This window comes from Dromaius novaehollandiae, chromosome 11 (genome assembly GCF_036370855.1).
Source record: "Dromaius novaehollandiae isolate bDroNov1 chromosome 11, bDroNov1.hap1, whole genome shotgun sequence".
NCBI classification, from domain to species: domain Eukaryota; kingdom Metazoa; phylum Chordata; class Aves; order Casuariiformes; family Dromaiidae; genus Dromaius; species Dromaius novaehollandiae.
This window is the reverse complement of record NC_088108.1, coordinates 21,748,764-21,764,510: the sequence shown is the minus strand read 5'-3', so window position 1 is coordinate 21,764,510 and position 15,747 is coordinate 21,748,764. Positions and strand designations below refer to the sequence as shown.

Sequence of the window (15,747 nt, the reverse complement as noted above, 5' to 3'; positions counted from 1 at the left end):
CCAGTGCCTAGGGCACGCATTGACGTTCAAAGGAAGCTGGCAGTCACGCTCCTGGAGACAGCAAGTCGAGCATCCAGCCTTGCTTTAGTTGGCCAACAAACTTGACTCTCCTCTTCAAGGCAGATGCTATCCCAGCCAGGGGAGGCCTGGGAAAGCAGACACAAATCCAGCTAGCCCTCCACACCCCACCTTGTCCCCCACCTGTCTTTCAAATGTGCGTTTGATCCTGCTCCAAGAGCTGTAACCTGGCTGCACGACCCATGCTGCCTCGATTGCTCACGCTGCTGGGTTTCAATACAGGAGGAAAAAAAAGTGACCAGCAGCAATAACAGTCCTCAAAAGGCAAATGTTTCCTATTACAGTACTAGCTCTTTCAAGTGCTTTGATGTTGCTTCTCCTGCACAAACAAAGCTGTTGCTTTCACAGCCTGTTCTTGCACACAAATGAGATGTTACACGTACTGAACATAGCACATCCTCAACGCTTATTTAAAGCACGTTTGTCCCAACACACTGTACTTTGTTCTTTGTGTCATTTTTCAAACCAATACTCATACATCATAGGCACAGAGGCATTTTTATTCTAGTTTTCCCTTTCACATTTATTTTTCTTCCAAATTCTTGGAGGTTCTGACCTTAAGCAGAAGTATTGACACTGAATGAAAGTTGAGATTAAGCTGTGGAGCTCATGACTGTAGCTGGATTTTCCCCAAATGTTAGGAGCTCATAGAGCAAAGGGTTTGATATGTCAGAGGCCAGATACAACGTTTAGATTTGGATTCCAGACTAGTTGATTTTGGTTACATTCTTGGTCGTACTTAGGCCCCCACCTTGTGATACCACCCGCTTCCTAACTTTTTTTTTTTTTTTTTTTTTTTAATACTGAAAAATTGTTGACCAGCCAATGCATTGATAAACTATTATAGTTCTTGTGACAAATTTAAATTGCAAATTATTTGGGGTAAAGAAAATCTTTTTGTTCTAGCACAATAGGGTTTTCGTAATCTCAGTTATAAACTACCCCCATACAAATAATAGCCTGATGCTTTTGCCAACTCATTTAACTTCACGAAAAGTTAACAAGAGGTGGAGGCTGTGGCTGACTGCAGGACATTTGTTCAGGCAATGCAAGAGTTAACGCAGTCAGCTGCTGAAAAAACAAGCGCATGTCATTGTCTCCAAGATTCATTTGACTCATGTTGTTAAATATGAATTACTTTTATAGAGTTCTGCATAAACTATATCCAAATGCCTTGCAGAATTAAAACACAATGGATAATTCTTCCAGAAGAATGATATGGCATTATCTGAAAAATAATCAAAAGTTCCAAATTCTGTTATATCCCCAAATAAGAGATACGTAAGAGTCCATGAAGTCCGATCGGAGTTTTACCGCATCTGTTACTTATAGTTAGACAGTCAACTTACTGCTATTACCAGCAAGTAATCATGCCCGTTTCTATAAAGGTAAAATTTCATGGCCATCAGAAATAATCTAAGGGAGACAAAAGGTGTCATTATTACAGTCTAAAATGATGCTTTTTGGACAAAAAGGACGGCTTGTGCCATTGATGGCTCTGTCGAATCATGGGGGATTGTTACTATAGATATTCAGAGACCTGAAACAGCTCCTGCCCTCTATGTTAGAAAGGGGCAAAACTTACCATTCAGTAATAAGTTCTTACTTTACAGTAAGGAAAAATGTGTGCATGTGTGTGGGGAGGGAACGTGTTAGGTTTTGTTGCTATGTTACTAAGGATATATTCAAAAGATTATTTCCTACATTAAAAAAAGAAGAGTGCTATAAAATCACCTAAATCAGTATGCTAAAAATAGGTGTTTCTTTGTTCTGTTTTCAGCTTTTTTTAAGAAAAAAACTTTATAATCTTTAAAGAGCACTAAAACTAGCATGCATTCTTTGCTGGATGCAAGAACACACCTACTCTGCATTTCCAAACTTTTAGAAAGAGCAAAACAAATTGTTCCAGGTTTAAAAAGAAAATATTGGCCCAGGCGTGCTAATCAGAGTCAAGAGTCAAAACCCAGGCCCAATAGGCCCCACATCAAAAGGCTTCGAGATCTAAAAGCAAGTAATAAAAAGCAGCTTTAATGCAAAATGGTTTGGATTGAAACAAGAGACTTCCGTTAAATGCCCAGTGCACTAATAAAAGGATCGCCTTGAGGTATACGTACGAGTTAAAAGTGAAAGTTGTGTGCAGTTGCCTTTATGGGAACAGTAGTGACAAGCCAGCAGCCCCAGTCATCATCATCCACTTACACGAAGACTTTTTACTTGTAGCAGGAACTAAATCCAGGCTGTTATGCCTAACCCAGCACTACAGCCTATTCTCTCCTTAAGAAAACAGACCTGCCCTAAAACAACATCCACTTTTGTTTTTAGCCTGAAGACAAATGTCCTTGCAGGGAATTAGGTAACTGGAGTCCTTAAGGAAATCCAGCCACCAAGTCCCTGCCCTCTCCAAAGACAGCTGTGAAACTCCGGCAACCGTGACTCCAATTTTTGATTGGCAAACATGGCTTTTTCTTTTGGGGATGGATTGAGCACAAACAGTCCTAGACTAGCCAGCAAGTTTTTTCCTAGAAGTCCAAACAGGCCATACCCTCCTGAGGATCTCTCAGCTGCCGAAAAATGCATTTTTGAGTCGAAAGTTAGTTGGAGAAGTGAAGTCTACATTCAAGGCTAAAATTCCAATTTGTATGTGAAGGAGCTAGTCACTGTGTTCTTCAGCTGCTCACAGCCATGGGGTATCTTCGATGACCAACCTTACATCAATCACCAAATTTGCTAAGGATTAAGTAATTTGGAGAGAGACTAAAACATTGAAGGGTAGGCAAGTCTCTGTACTTACTGTGGACTGTTGCCATTTATATAATAGCCTTGGAATACAAGAGGCAGTTTGTATAGCTGCAGAAATATTTCTTGGCCTTTACTCCAAAAAAGCAAATGAAACAGTCCTATGACTTCATGAAATATTTGAACCAATATTAATGCCAATCTTTTTTATTATGAAGTTACCGGGAAGATTATACGCAGATGAAATTGCTCCAGGAAAAACAAATTCACATCTTTGTCGTCACACAATATCTTAGTAGGGTCTACAGATAAGAATGTGGACAATTAGAAAAAAAAAGTTCCCAAGACTAGTCAATTCTGGCACATAAACACAGTAAGAGAGTCCCAAATCCGCCTAAGTTCACGTTAACTTCTGCATACAGCCTGCAACGTAGTTCTGTCCAGATAAATCTGCCAGATCGAAGCCTTACATTTAAAATGTTTCTAACATTTAGCGATGTCGAGTGCTCTACTTCTATCATGACTTTAAAAAATTCTACTTTGCTGTTTCTATACCCCTTATATTTTCCCTTGTGCATTTCAAGACTGAGCTTCCCAATAAAGTCTGCAGGACTCAGATTTACCTCCTCACCCACTGACAGTTTAATTGCTTTCTTTGTAGGAGAACATATTTAATCACATACAGTCAGAAAAACAGCCTCTTAAATACAGGCTTTTTTGGGGGTCCATGATCCCCAATTTGAAATTCAATGAATCAGAATGAAACATGCACACCGTGATCCATTTCCTGATTCAGAACACTTGTATTACCAAAACAAAGAATTCCACAGCTGACATGCACTTTTTTTTGGTTTTCTAAACCACCGATAAAATCCTGCCAGCATTTTAAGCTTGCTAAATGAGGGTTCAGTATACTTTTGGTGTAATCTAAAGGCAGTGCTAGTCAATGAGCCATACAAAGACTGATATAATACCGTATTAATCAACATACTAAAAATAGTCTATGTAAAATGCTGCTTGAATTACACTTGTTATTTGCAAGTTCTTTTTTCTTCTCAATAGTTACTGTACTAAAGGTAAGCCATCTCTGCTGTTTCTCAGCAAAAATGCATCGAGTAGCCCCTACCTCCCCACTCGCCCCCCCAAAAAAGGCAGGAGGGAGAAATTCTCAGACACCCATCATGGCAATTCAGTACAAATAAGTCTGGTGAAGTTAAAAACAAACAAAAAGCCCCCAGAGACTGCATTCAAAGTGTCTGTGGTTATCTATTAAAGCTGACTACCAGCACCAGCTGGTGTTCTTCCCCAAACTGATATCCAATTCACTACAGCCAAGACAGTTAATAAATCCAGAAGATGTAACTTTTAGTCAGAGTATGCTGTACTAACCTTTACACTGCAATAAAGATTGATTCTGTAAGCAGCAGCAACTCACATGCGGTTAAGAGCAAGCACCAGCTGTCAGAATATTAGAAAACTTTGTACATTCAGTTTTTAAATGAACAAGTGGTCTTACAGCTGTGTGAAAGGTCTCAGCCCTAGATGGGACTTATTACAATTACACAATGACATTCATTCTGAAACAACAGACACAGCACGTGTGTGTATGCACACACACACACACACTTTTTAATAAAAGAGCGGTATCTTCTTAAGTGTGAATAGCCAGAGCATTAAAAAAATGCTGTAACAAGAGTGATAGTTGTGCGTTTGCTTTATGACGTTTGCTTTATGAAGCTTACATTCTAATGTTTACAAAGGCCAGCACTTATATAAGACTCTCCACTGACAAACAAATCTGGAATACATCAATTGTACAGGTAAGTCAGCCAAAAATAAGCAATAACTATGCTCTTCTCAGTTTTAAGAAAGCATGCAATAGGTTTGCCCCTTCTGCCACCCCTGGTTCAGATCTCCAACTTACAGTACCAACAGACGCATGGTATAATGAAACTGGGGCACAAATAACAAGTTGAATTTTATCACAGATTGTTTATCAGTACTTTGCAAATGTAAAAGCAGCCTTCTTTTAGCATCAAGGAGGCAGAGAAAATACAAACATGAATAAAAAATTAAGCAATTTAAGACATCAAAAATTCAAGAAATAGCACTGTGCATATACAGATAAAGTTAACATTCAATATTGTAGAGCTCATTTAAAAATGGCACCAATGGACAATATTTGTACAATATGCACATTTATTTGAGGTGGGGAACTAATGCTCCACAGAAGAGAATGATAATACAAATGAAAGTGCCACTGTTGGCCCATTATGGTACTTCTTACAATGTAATGGAAACACTTTAAAAAATAATATGGTATGTACATGTATTCTGGAAACTAAACAGCTTTTTCAAAACAGGAAAAAAAAAGAAAAAAAACACACTATGGTTCGCCCCCTCCCCTTTTTAGCCAGACAGTATTGCCAGAGACTGTGCTCACTTTTAAAGCACATAATCTTACTTTAAATTCAGTGCTATTTTCTTTCAGAAAAGATCAGAAGTTGTACTTTTAGATAACAAAAGCATTTATGTTACTTACAAACATTCAAAAATGGAAGCTTATGATTCTGGCAGACAATGTTGCGTATTAAATACAAACCAGCCAGCAATTACTGAACATAAAAAACTTATTCAATCATAAAAAAATACTATAATTCATCACCACAGACTTTTTACATAGTTATAAATAATAAATAGCATAACACAGTAGATTACAAACGGATTTATTTTGCCCCGTTAAGTCTTTTTAAAAAGTAAAATATCTATTGTCTTACCTTAGACTGACCAAGGTACTGTATCAAGACTACTCACAGCTCAAATGTAACTCCTTAGCCAAACAACTTGCAGAGCTGGTATGCAATCCAAACTTCAAAGTCTTTCCTTAGAAATCAAATGTTCATTTAGTTGCTCACCCTGCTCATGACAAAGGCATAAATGCTGTACACAGCAGCTTCAAAAGGTATTATATAGACTGCCGTCTCACAGCATGGTTGGGACTGCCCACAGCACCTTGCAATGGAGCATACACCTTGGAGAAAAACACTAAGGAAAGCAGCACTGACGACAGATTCTGGTAAGCACTCTATAAACAAGCTGTACACAAAGGACTTTTCCCACCCACCCCTCAGGTTTACATTCCATAATTTTTCACAATGTCCCCTAAGGCACAAAAATACCTATGACCTCAACGCCACAGGAGACATTGATGGTGCCATACATGTTCTCCTACACAGTAGTTTCAATAACTTAGTTATTTGCACTGTATGTCTTAGATCGAGGCATGGATTAATTTTCCTTGGCCAAATGCTTCTGAAAATTGACCATATTCCATATAATCTGTAGGATTAAGGGTCTGGAGAGAGAACTATGCAGCTATTGTAATCACATTCAGAGTACTGTTATTTCTTCAACTGATGGCAGAAGTACCAGTCATTATTTTTTTTTAATGCAATAGAGGGATTTCCATACCCATAGTGGTCTTCTCTATTAAAAGAAATGACTGGTAGCACTAGGAAAAAAACAAAAAACAAAAAAGCTTTTTTCCTTCTGCAAGAGAATTTGAGGCTAGTTATTGGAGGGGAAAAAAAAAGCAAACAATAGTTTTACTTAATGGTAGAAGTGCCAGAGAATAAGTTAATATTTTCAAATCCTTCTGAACCACATTATTTCCCTAGACATAATGACCACAATAGTGATAGAAGTATTTTTCTAAAAATTGCAACACTAATAGGTAGACACCTATCTCGGAATCAAAAAGTGTATGCAAGTTTTTGAAAGCAAAAAGGTTAGTATAATCTGAGCAGACATCTTGCTTATAAAATAAATCCGCAAAATCAGACATTAATATGGTCTAACATGTCCATTAAATGGATAAATCAAAATCACTGGAAAGTTGCCAAGGATTACAGTTACAATAATTCTTCCATTTAATATTAATCCTTGTGTTAATGGTTCAAGGATCAGAGTTCGTTTCTCTGTACAAGTGTACAGTAAGGAAACAGCACAGCCAAACACTGACTCAGAACTGATTAAGTCACTTAGGTGAGAGATCATCCATCAAGATGAATGAAGAGCATGAGTTTGAGCATGTTACTGGAGACTCTGTGGTTATGCTGCCTTTAGTCAGTGAATCAGAGGAAGAGCCAACACTGCTGCTACTCCCATCAAGAATATCTGAAGACAGGCTGGGGAAAAAGAAAAATGGTTGTTTAATAACAGGGGCACTATGACTTTGTATACAAAGTTAATGAAGTTAATACACTTTCTCCATTGTAGAAGAGATGTAGGAGACATATACTACCACTCAGTCTTTACTTCAAGACTGGTAGCCCTGAAGACTCCTTGTTTTCTGTAGCATGTTATATATATGTTCATGCTCCTTAAGGGAATGAGGAGCAGAATGATTTTTTTTTTTTAACATGCAGAATAAACTAAGACTCTAACTTTAATCAGTTATAGAAAAGAGGTGATAACTAATGAGAGCAGAACTGTGAAAGGTTATAGGAAAGAAATAACAAGAATCTATTCAGCAATGCAGCAGAGATATCATTAGCAAGCTTGTTCTTTAATGTTACATTATTCAAAGCAAAATACTGAAATGTTTTTCCTTTGTATACAAAGGATTCTTCTGTTTGGATTTAAGTCTTGATGTATATCATTCCAGAGGACATTTAAATTGCTACTTCATAATTTAGTCAGAAGCAACATGGAAAAAACATTTCTAGGGGGTTCTAGTTCTGAAGGTTAGCTGAAATTACAGTATACAGTGTTGATATTTTAGAATACTTTATCTGACTTCTTTTGACACAAAGTAGTCAGCTTTTTTATGATTTAGAAAAAGGAGACAGTGTGTAACACAATCTTAAATGTATCAAGAAGAACTCTGTGACTGGAACAACCATTCACATAGGATAACACGTTTTCTAAATATTCAGACAAGTGACACAGATACTATCCGACCACTGCCTACAACACTAAAATGATGAGGCATCTTTCACGCAAAGTAACTTTGCTTATGAACCAATTATTCACTGTGTAAGTTCCGACACAAAATCTAGGCTAGAGTCTATTAGGAGAAATTGATAAAACAAGCAGGAACATTGTTACGTTATATTATCACAACAGTAGTTCTTGTAAAGCCTACACACAAGCTACACACAGAAGATATTTCTGGAGAAACAAGAAAGCTTGTGACAGATCTACATTCTCTGTTTTGGCATTTCAGGGCACACAAAATATTTTACCATGAACTGAGATCTGTCAGATGTGTAACATCTGGAGAAAGCATGTTGGTTGTTCCTTGAAAAAGTCTCTTTGGCTGACTTTCAGTTTCCATTTCACCTAAGGAAAATAGTGCAAAACAGTCAAATTCACTTGTGTCTCTGGAAGATCCATTTGATATTTGTCTATTTTGAGAGAGATGTTTGTTCATAATAGAGTAAGGCTGCATTTGTGTTATCATCTTATAAGGTCTCTAGTTCAGCTAACCGAGCACTCGGGTAAGGCATGTTAACTTGATGCTAGCTGTTTTTTCATCATCCAGTCCATCCTTAATTTAACTATTGCTTCAGCAGTATCTGAGGGACTAAAATAGTCTCAGTCAAACCAGGCACTTGCTACTGAGAGTACAATCAGACAATATGATCTAAAGCAAACTAATTACTGTGACTTAAGTTTAAGCAGCAGCTGAGCTAAGACAAATGATATGAGACAAAACATGGAAATTAGAATTCTTAGCGATGATTATGAAAATAGAAATATCAGCTTTGTACACAATTTCACCCTTCTAAATACAAAAAATACTCAAGTGCACGTATAATTTTGCATAAAAGCTACAAATAAAAATTTAGCATGTGCATGCATTTGTACTTATTCATCATGGATCAGACTTTTTTTTATACCTGTAATCATTTACTGACATAAAAAGATTCAAACATGAGTGGGAGAATTCATCTAATCTGTTTTGTGTAACCTGTTCTGAGAATGAGCTAGCTTATTATTAGTTTCCGTACAATACATCATGAAGTTGTCAAGAGTAAGATTAAAAAAAGAAAATCCTCTCAGCGACAATATATTTATGTTTTTGTTGTCAGACTAAAAATTAATCAAATGGAAATAATTTTTCTGGCTTTTTACCTACACTTTGCAGCAGTTGCAGTGTCAGTTTAAAAACTGATGAAGGTTAAGCATTACAGTAAAACAGAATTTATCAACATTTTATGAAAGAGAATTACACTACCACTCATTTTATACAAGACTGATAACCTCCCCAAATTTATTTCCTGTAGCATGCAAGGATACATTCCCTTCTTTGAAGGGGAGGAATGATGGCTTCCACCAGGCACAATGGGGATGGAGGGGGCAGGAGAAAAAAAAAAAAAAAAAGATATGAAGTACTTAGTCTTGCACAAAAAAGAGACAACGCTTCAATCACTTGAAATTTCAAAGACAAAGCTGCACTGCTACAACACATTGCACATTCTACTAGTATTAATTCTCTATAGCAGTAAAATGCTCTTAAATACATTGTTTCCTTCCCTCCACATTGATTATTTCAATTGGTTACCATGTCATATTCATAGAATATGAACCATGAAGTTGCTGCTAAAAATTGAGGAAATAACAGGGTTATGTGTTTAGGAAATGAAGTTAGGTTCATTTAAATGGATTAGATGTTTTAAAATTAGGTAATATTTTGAAAATTGTTTGGTAGATCAAGTAAAAAAGGCAAACTCATACCTTCACTTTATAAAAGACATTCCACAAGAGCACAGGCACAGAATAAGGAAAGCCTGCCCTTTACCTGTACCATTTTTAATATAATCTGTATGAAGTCTACTGTAACATGTTTTAAGTAAAACATCAGAGCATGAATATCTGTTCCCTATTGATCATTGAGTTTGATACACTTTTGTCCAACTTCTAATGCCTCTAGAATTCACAGAATAATAATAGCCAAGACAGAAGTGACATCTCCAAAAAGCTGTCTTTCTTCCTATCAATCCAATGGACATTGGACAATGTTACTTCACAAGACAAGCAGTCAAACTTGTTCTAGGATGTATTTTGAATATTCTTAACACTGAATACTTCCAGGAAGGAACGCACTTTTCCCCCTCCAAGAGTAAACACTGATCTATTCCATTTCTCTAATTCTCGAACACTCACCTTTTGAGCTTTCAGAGCAAAACCAAACATTTGGTACTAAGTTTAGAAGATATTGCATGATAAGCAACATTCCTAGAATGATTTGACGGGTGTGCACCGTACAGTGATACTCTTTGGAATGTCACGGCTTGCAAATATTCATAAACATTTAATTTTAAATGGATTACAGTGTGCCTCTTAAGCAGTAGCTGCTTTTAAAGTTTTTCATTCATACACTTTAAATAGCTACTTTATATTATATCTAGAAGTTAGGATCAGCAAATTCCAGTTCATCATGGATGCAAGTGCATTGTATTTATGAGACAAGACAAGAATAAGGAAGAGAGAAAACATATTTAGCTGCAAAACTATGTCCATGTTAAAACATCTGATAACGTGAATACACATACCTTTTCTTTTAATAGGGCCAAGAACACTGGGCCTGATACAGTTGATTGGACTTTGACTCCTCCTGCTAAAGAGACAGTACTGATAGTAAGGTCTGTAAAGTTTCTGAATTTGAACATCATACCTAATGTCAAATCAACACAACCTATCACATGAAATGCTCTTTAAAACTATTCCAATACAATGGGAATGTTAGGGAATCTGAAGATGCAAACCAACAAGGAAGTGTTCCCTATGAAGGCAGACTGTCTGCTGTACAAATGTGTGGTAGACTTCCTAGAGTTTTCTGCACAGCACATCACATTCACTTAAATCCATTTCTAAACTGGATATAATATTTACATAATATTGATATAACATGCTGACAAATTTCATGAAGTTTATCTGAAACACCCAGGAATTTCCCAAAAGTCTATTTTAAAGTCGACACAAACCATTAAAGAACATCCACAGGAAGTTACCATTGGTAAAGTTTGAACTTTCAGAGCATTTTCACGTGGCAATACTTCAACTTTGATACAGTGAGATCACTTTTAATGCCTGAATATCAACTATAAGTAATCTTTGTGCTAGCCTTGGAATTCAAGCCAATGAATTCCTGTTACTTTGAGAAGTTACTTACCTGGAGAATCGCCTTGTTGGACTGGGAATAGGACTTGGAGGTAATCCATTACTACTCACAAACATTTGCAGTGATGGTGAAAAACATTGCTGCAGAAAGAGTCACATTAAGATGCTTCAGAATTCCCTTTTAAATACTCTAGTGCTCCCTCCCTATTCCTTCAAAACATCCCCAAATAAAGAAAACCTAGTAACAAAATAAGGCAGAGATGATCAAGCACAATCTTAGAGGCATTAAAATTGAACTTACAGAAAGATATTGGCTAAAGCAATACTGCTCACATTAACCTTAAATTCAAAAACACCCATGAAAACAGAAGTTGAAATAGACACCGTTTTCTAAATACAACTGCTGTTTCAGTTCTTCCTGTTCATCTAAGAGTAGTAGTGAGACTTTTTTTTTTTTTTTTTTTTAAACAAGATGGTGCTCTATGCATCAACACGAATACTGGTAGAGACATGCAATGATATAGTAACACTACAAAAGCAAAGAACAGCAAAAGGCCATGAAAAGAAGGTCAAGACTGTCTTCAAACACAGTTGCCAGTTTCTCTGTGCTACATTTCAGTTCTCCAGTTTTAACTGAAAAAAGTAGCAGAAGATCTTTATCTGAAGTCTACTTCTGTTTTCCAGCATCTGCCAGTCTCTACTGCAAATTCAACATGCTCAAATTTGAACAGTCTTCCTTTACAGCAGCTTTATGCTCTCCTTTCCATATCCGATGGACACATTTCCACCATCATCATACAGCTCTGCAAGCTTCTCATCTTTACCTATCCTCTTCTCTCCACATTTGGTACATTCACATCTTGATGCTGCTTCCACAGCATCGCCTCAACTTATGCAACTCATGTCCTTATCTGACTATAACAGCGACCTTAGAACCAGAACCCTAACCCTCCTAAAACACCACACAAAAAGCAGCAAATACTGAATGTGGCAGAAGAACTAGCACAGTGCTTAAACTCTGCACGCTCTAAGGCAACAAGCAACTAAGTGTTAAAAGCCAAGAAAACGCAAACTTCTAGTTGTTCAGCTTTTTTTTTTTTTTTAATACAATTTGTCAAGTTTCATCTGTCTTCACAGTTCACCTTAATCCAAAATTCTAAAATGTGCTCTCCTTTTGGTATTTCATTTATCCTACCTTTCCTATTCCTCTCGTAGGTGAAGGTGCAGGCGAAACAGGGATGAAGTCTATTCTCTTTGGGGAGGAAGATTTCTCAGACTTGTCCAAGTCATTGTCACTCTGTAAATACAAAAGTTGCAAACTTAACAGTGACACAGAATGTTACCTTAGAATCCAAGCCACAACTTTCTGATGGAAAGCTAATTAGGTCAAAGGCACAAAAGAGCTAAACCAGATGACCTTAAGACTTTCTTACATTATTTCCACAGTTACTTCCTCTCTTTCCCTTAAATTCATCAGTTGAGCATAGAAGTGGAATTAAAAATGAAACATCTATAAAGAGATTACCAGGCTCAAGCTTTCCTCCCATGACTGGCTTATCTGCATTGCTGTTTGCACTTCCCTAGAATACAAAAGAATCTCATCAGTAGCTACAAAGAGGATAACTCTGGCTATTTTATCACCTTGTTTCAATAACACTCACCTTTCATGTGCTGTTTCCCTGTTCATTAAATCCACTCCTTCCTCCTGCAGAAGATAGATATTTTAAGTTTCTCCATGAAAGGTGCTTAGGATAACACCCCTGCTTCAATAATTTGCCTTTAGAATTGAAATTTGAACAGTAGGAGCACTCCAGAAAGAAGAGACCAATACCAGCCCACTCACCATTTCTCTTTCACAAAAAAGAACACTTTAAAAATGCAATGAAGTTTAAACATGACAAGCATCGCAAGGACACTTCCATGCTGGAATCGAGTTTTTCAACTACTAAAGGAAACAGCTAACAAAAATTAATATGACAGAAATTCTCATTATAGAAGCATTTATACAAATATTGAAGCACTTATTCTGTTACTAAAATAGGCAGTTAAAAACTATATTTACCCTTCTGATCTGATGAAGTCGGCTACTAGGAATACGAATAGGAGATGATGACAGCAACTGAAAAAAAAAATGACAGCTGCCATGTTTAAATCACAAAAATCAATGTCTTGCACACATCCTATTTATTATCAGTCTTAACTCACCAAGAATGTAATAATAAAACTGAGCTGTGCAACTGCATGTGGATGACTCAATGCTGCAACAAGGAAACACTGATCTGCAAGACAAAAGACTAGTCCTACAAATCCATTCCATCCCTCAGCCAGTGGCACAGACCTCAGACTAATAAGCAGACACTGCTTAGTACCTCAAATGCAAGAATAGCTATGTATGCCATTAAGAAAAGTGAGGTATTATGAATGAAATTAAGTAAGACATAATGTAATTTAACTCTCCAATGCTGAGAATAAGACAGACTCCAGTATTAATTTACTCAACCAGCTGGCTTATAGAAAACAAGAAAAATCTCAGTCTCAGCTTCATCTTGAACAGCCTTCCCTAAAACTTTACTGTTGTAATAGCATAGTACTTTATGCATCTAATTGCTCTGGAACTTTGGCGACTGCCCTGTACAAATGGGCTAATGCTCCCCACTCAAAATGTCGCAGTGGACACGTTACATGTACTGTTTTGAGTTCTAGAATTTTGGAAACTTATTTTTAGGAAATATTGTAACAGAAGACTTGGAACTAAAATTCCATCCCACTTTTTCTGAACAAAATAGAATGCATGTTGCTACTCTGTCTTCCAGGACTTTATGTTCTACAGGTTTTGAGAAGCAAAGTTTAATCTTCACTATCCTTCAATGATCACATAAAAAATTTAGTGGGAAAGAGCAGAGAGGTCCCCAAGTTGACAGTAAGGAAATGGAGAAAAGTAGAAACGCAACATCTCCGAGAACTTAAGAAACTGCAGACACTAACAGACTTATAAAATAGGGGCAAGAGTATCACCCAGCACATAAACTACTCTTCTTCATATGATGTTTTGATGTCTAGTGTCCAGCTTTTTGCAAATAGAGAGCATGTCTGTCAAGAAAAACCCTGTTCAAAGGAAATTTGTGACTCCCTCTTTTACATTTTTACTAAAAATTAAAGCAACCATTCTAGACTTTCAATTGTGACAGAAGTTTTCTCTTCCAACCCATGCTCAGGCTGCACATTAAGTTTAAGACTGTACTTAATGCTAGGATTCTAAGGTAGCTTCAGCCATTTTTCCCTTCTTGGGGATAAACATTTAATGCACAAGTTTATTTCTATGCAAATTGTGGTTACAGGAGGAAAAAAAATATACAACATTCTATAGTCTGGAAGCTTGTTAGGATGTTTAGTGCAAATAAAAGACCAAGTTTAACTTCATTTCTCCAAAACAATCACTTCTTGTTAGGTGTGAACAAAAGATTCGTTACCATACTGTGACGGCTCATAACTGTTGTACTGTTCCGGCGAGTTCGCAACACGTAAGGCTGAAAAACCTGCGAGTTGTCACTGGAAAAAAAATACCGAAAGTTTTGTGAGTAATTATTTAAGGTGTGCTTTAGTTAAACAAAAAACCAGTATCGTGCTACACTGCAGATCTCCCGGGCACGGAAGACTGGCGTTTCATTTCAGTGAGAACTGCGCTTTGGCTGCCGGAGCCCTGCGAGCGCCTCCCGCGCCAGCCGAGGAGCGCTGCCCGGCGGCGGGCCCCCGCAGCGGGACCGTGCGGGCTCCGCCGCACCGCTCCGAGGAGCGAGCGGCGCGTTTCGGCGGCCTCCGCCATGCAGCAGCCCGCGGCCGCCCCCAGCAGCGGCGTCTCGGCGGCTCCGCGGGCGGCGCTCACCTGAGCCCGTGGATGAGGGGGGCGCTGTTCGACCGCCTCAGCCCGCCCCCGTCGCTCGGGGCCGCGGCGCTCCCCGGCGGCAGCTCCAGGTCCAGCTCCATTTTCTCCTGAGCCATCGCGGCGGCCCCGGCCCCGGCTCCGGCTCCTCCCGCTCCGCCGCGACGCCCATTCACTGCCGGCGCCCGCAGCGGCTCCTCATGCCGCCGCTTCCCCGGCGCGGCGCGGCCGCCCCTACAGGCCCCGCGGGCGGCGCCACAGGCAGCCTCCGAGGGCGCGGCGGGCCCGGCGAGGGGGGCGGCCCCAGCAGCGCCCCATGCCGCGGGCGGCCCCTTCCCACAGCCGCTGTCACCGCCCGCCCGCCGCCGAGCTCCCGCGCGCGCTGCCGCCGCCTGAGGGGAGCGACGCCTCGGGCCGCACACCCACAGCACCCCGCGCGCCCGCCGCCGCCCAGCGCGCATGCGCGGCGAGCAGGGCGGAGGCAAAGCTAACCGCCTCCCACTACGCATGCGCCCTGCAACCGCATCCTGCTATTGCGCATGCCCACGAGAGCCGCATCAGGCCCCCGCCCCGACTTCGGCTTCGTAAGGAATCCCGAGAGCCTCCGGAGGCGGAGGGCGCGCTGATTGGCTGGCGGGGCAGGGCGTGCTTTTGAAACGGGACAATGAGCGGCGAGGCACGGGTCGCGTCGCGCGGGGGCGTGGCCTGCCCGGGGCTGCGGGTTCGAGTCCCGCGGCAGCTGCGCTGTCCCCGCGCGGCGCCCGCCCCGCAGCCGTGTTGGCAGCAAAGGCTTTGCAACCCCTGTCAGGTTTAGCCGCTCTCTCTTCAAACTCGAATTGTACAGTCCTTCTAGTGTTTTTCCCAATCTGTCCCAAGTTGCGTTTTGCTGCTAAAGCATGCACCGTGTTTTTAATGAGTTATCGTAA

At 39.5% G+C, this 15,747-nt stretch overlaps 1 protein-coding gene and 1 non-coding gene across 2 annotated transcripts; both read right to left on the bottom strand.

Moving 5' to 3' along the window:
- Positions 1–4,513: 4,513 nt before the first annotated feature.
- On the bottom strand, positions 4,514–15,321 carry PABIR2 (PABIR family member 2). Its single transcript, XM_026111011.2, has 10 exons — positions 14,825–15,321; positions 14,412–14,490; positions 13,004–13,060; positions 12,603–12,646; positions 12,467–12,521; positions 12,137–12,238; positions 10,994–11,082; positions 10,374–10,438; positions 8,061–8,157; positions 4,514–7,001 (listed from the first exon to the last, which is right to left on the bottom strand). The coding sequence occupies exons 1-10, from the start codon at positions 15,280–15,282 to the stop codon at positions 6,851–6,853; spliced, it is 1,197 nt and encodes a 398-aa protein (XP_025966796.2). The 5' UTR covers positions 15,283–15,321; the 3' UTR covers positions 4,514–6,850.
- LOC112989777 (small nucleolar RNA U109) lies at positions 7,096–7,241 on the bottom strand. Its single transcript, XR_003260909.2, has one exon. It is a non-coding gene; the product is annotated as a small nucleolar RNA U109 (small nucleolar RNA).
- Positions 15,322–15,747: the final 426 nt, after the last annotated feature.

Bases quoted from the DNA above. Each gene is read 5' to 3' on its own strand.
- PABIR2 (XM_026111011.2), bottom strand. From the start codon at position 15,282: ATGCGCGCTGGGCGGCGGCGGGCGCGCGGGGTGCTGTGGGTGTGCGGC. The intron at 10,439-10,993 runs GTAAGTAACTTC...CTGTCTCTTTAG, and splicing joins CCAACAAGGCGATTCTCCAG to CAGGAGGAGTCAAAGTCCAA. The intron at 8,158-10,373 runs GTATGTGTATTC...TATTTTCCTTAG, and splicing joins TGGCCCTATTAAAAGAAAAG to GTGAAATGGAAACTGAAAGT.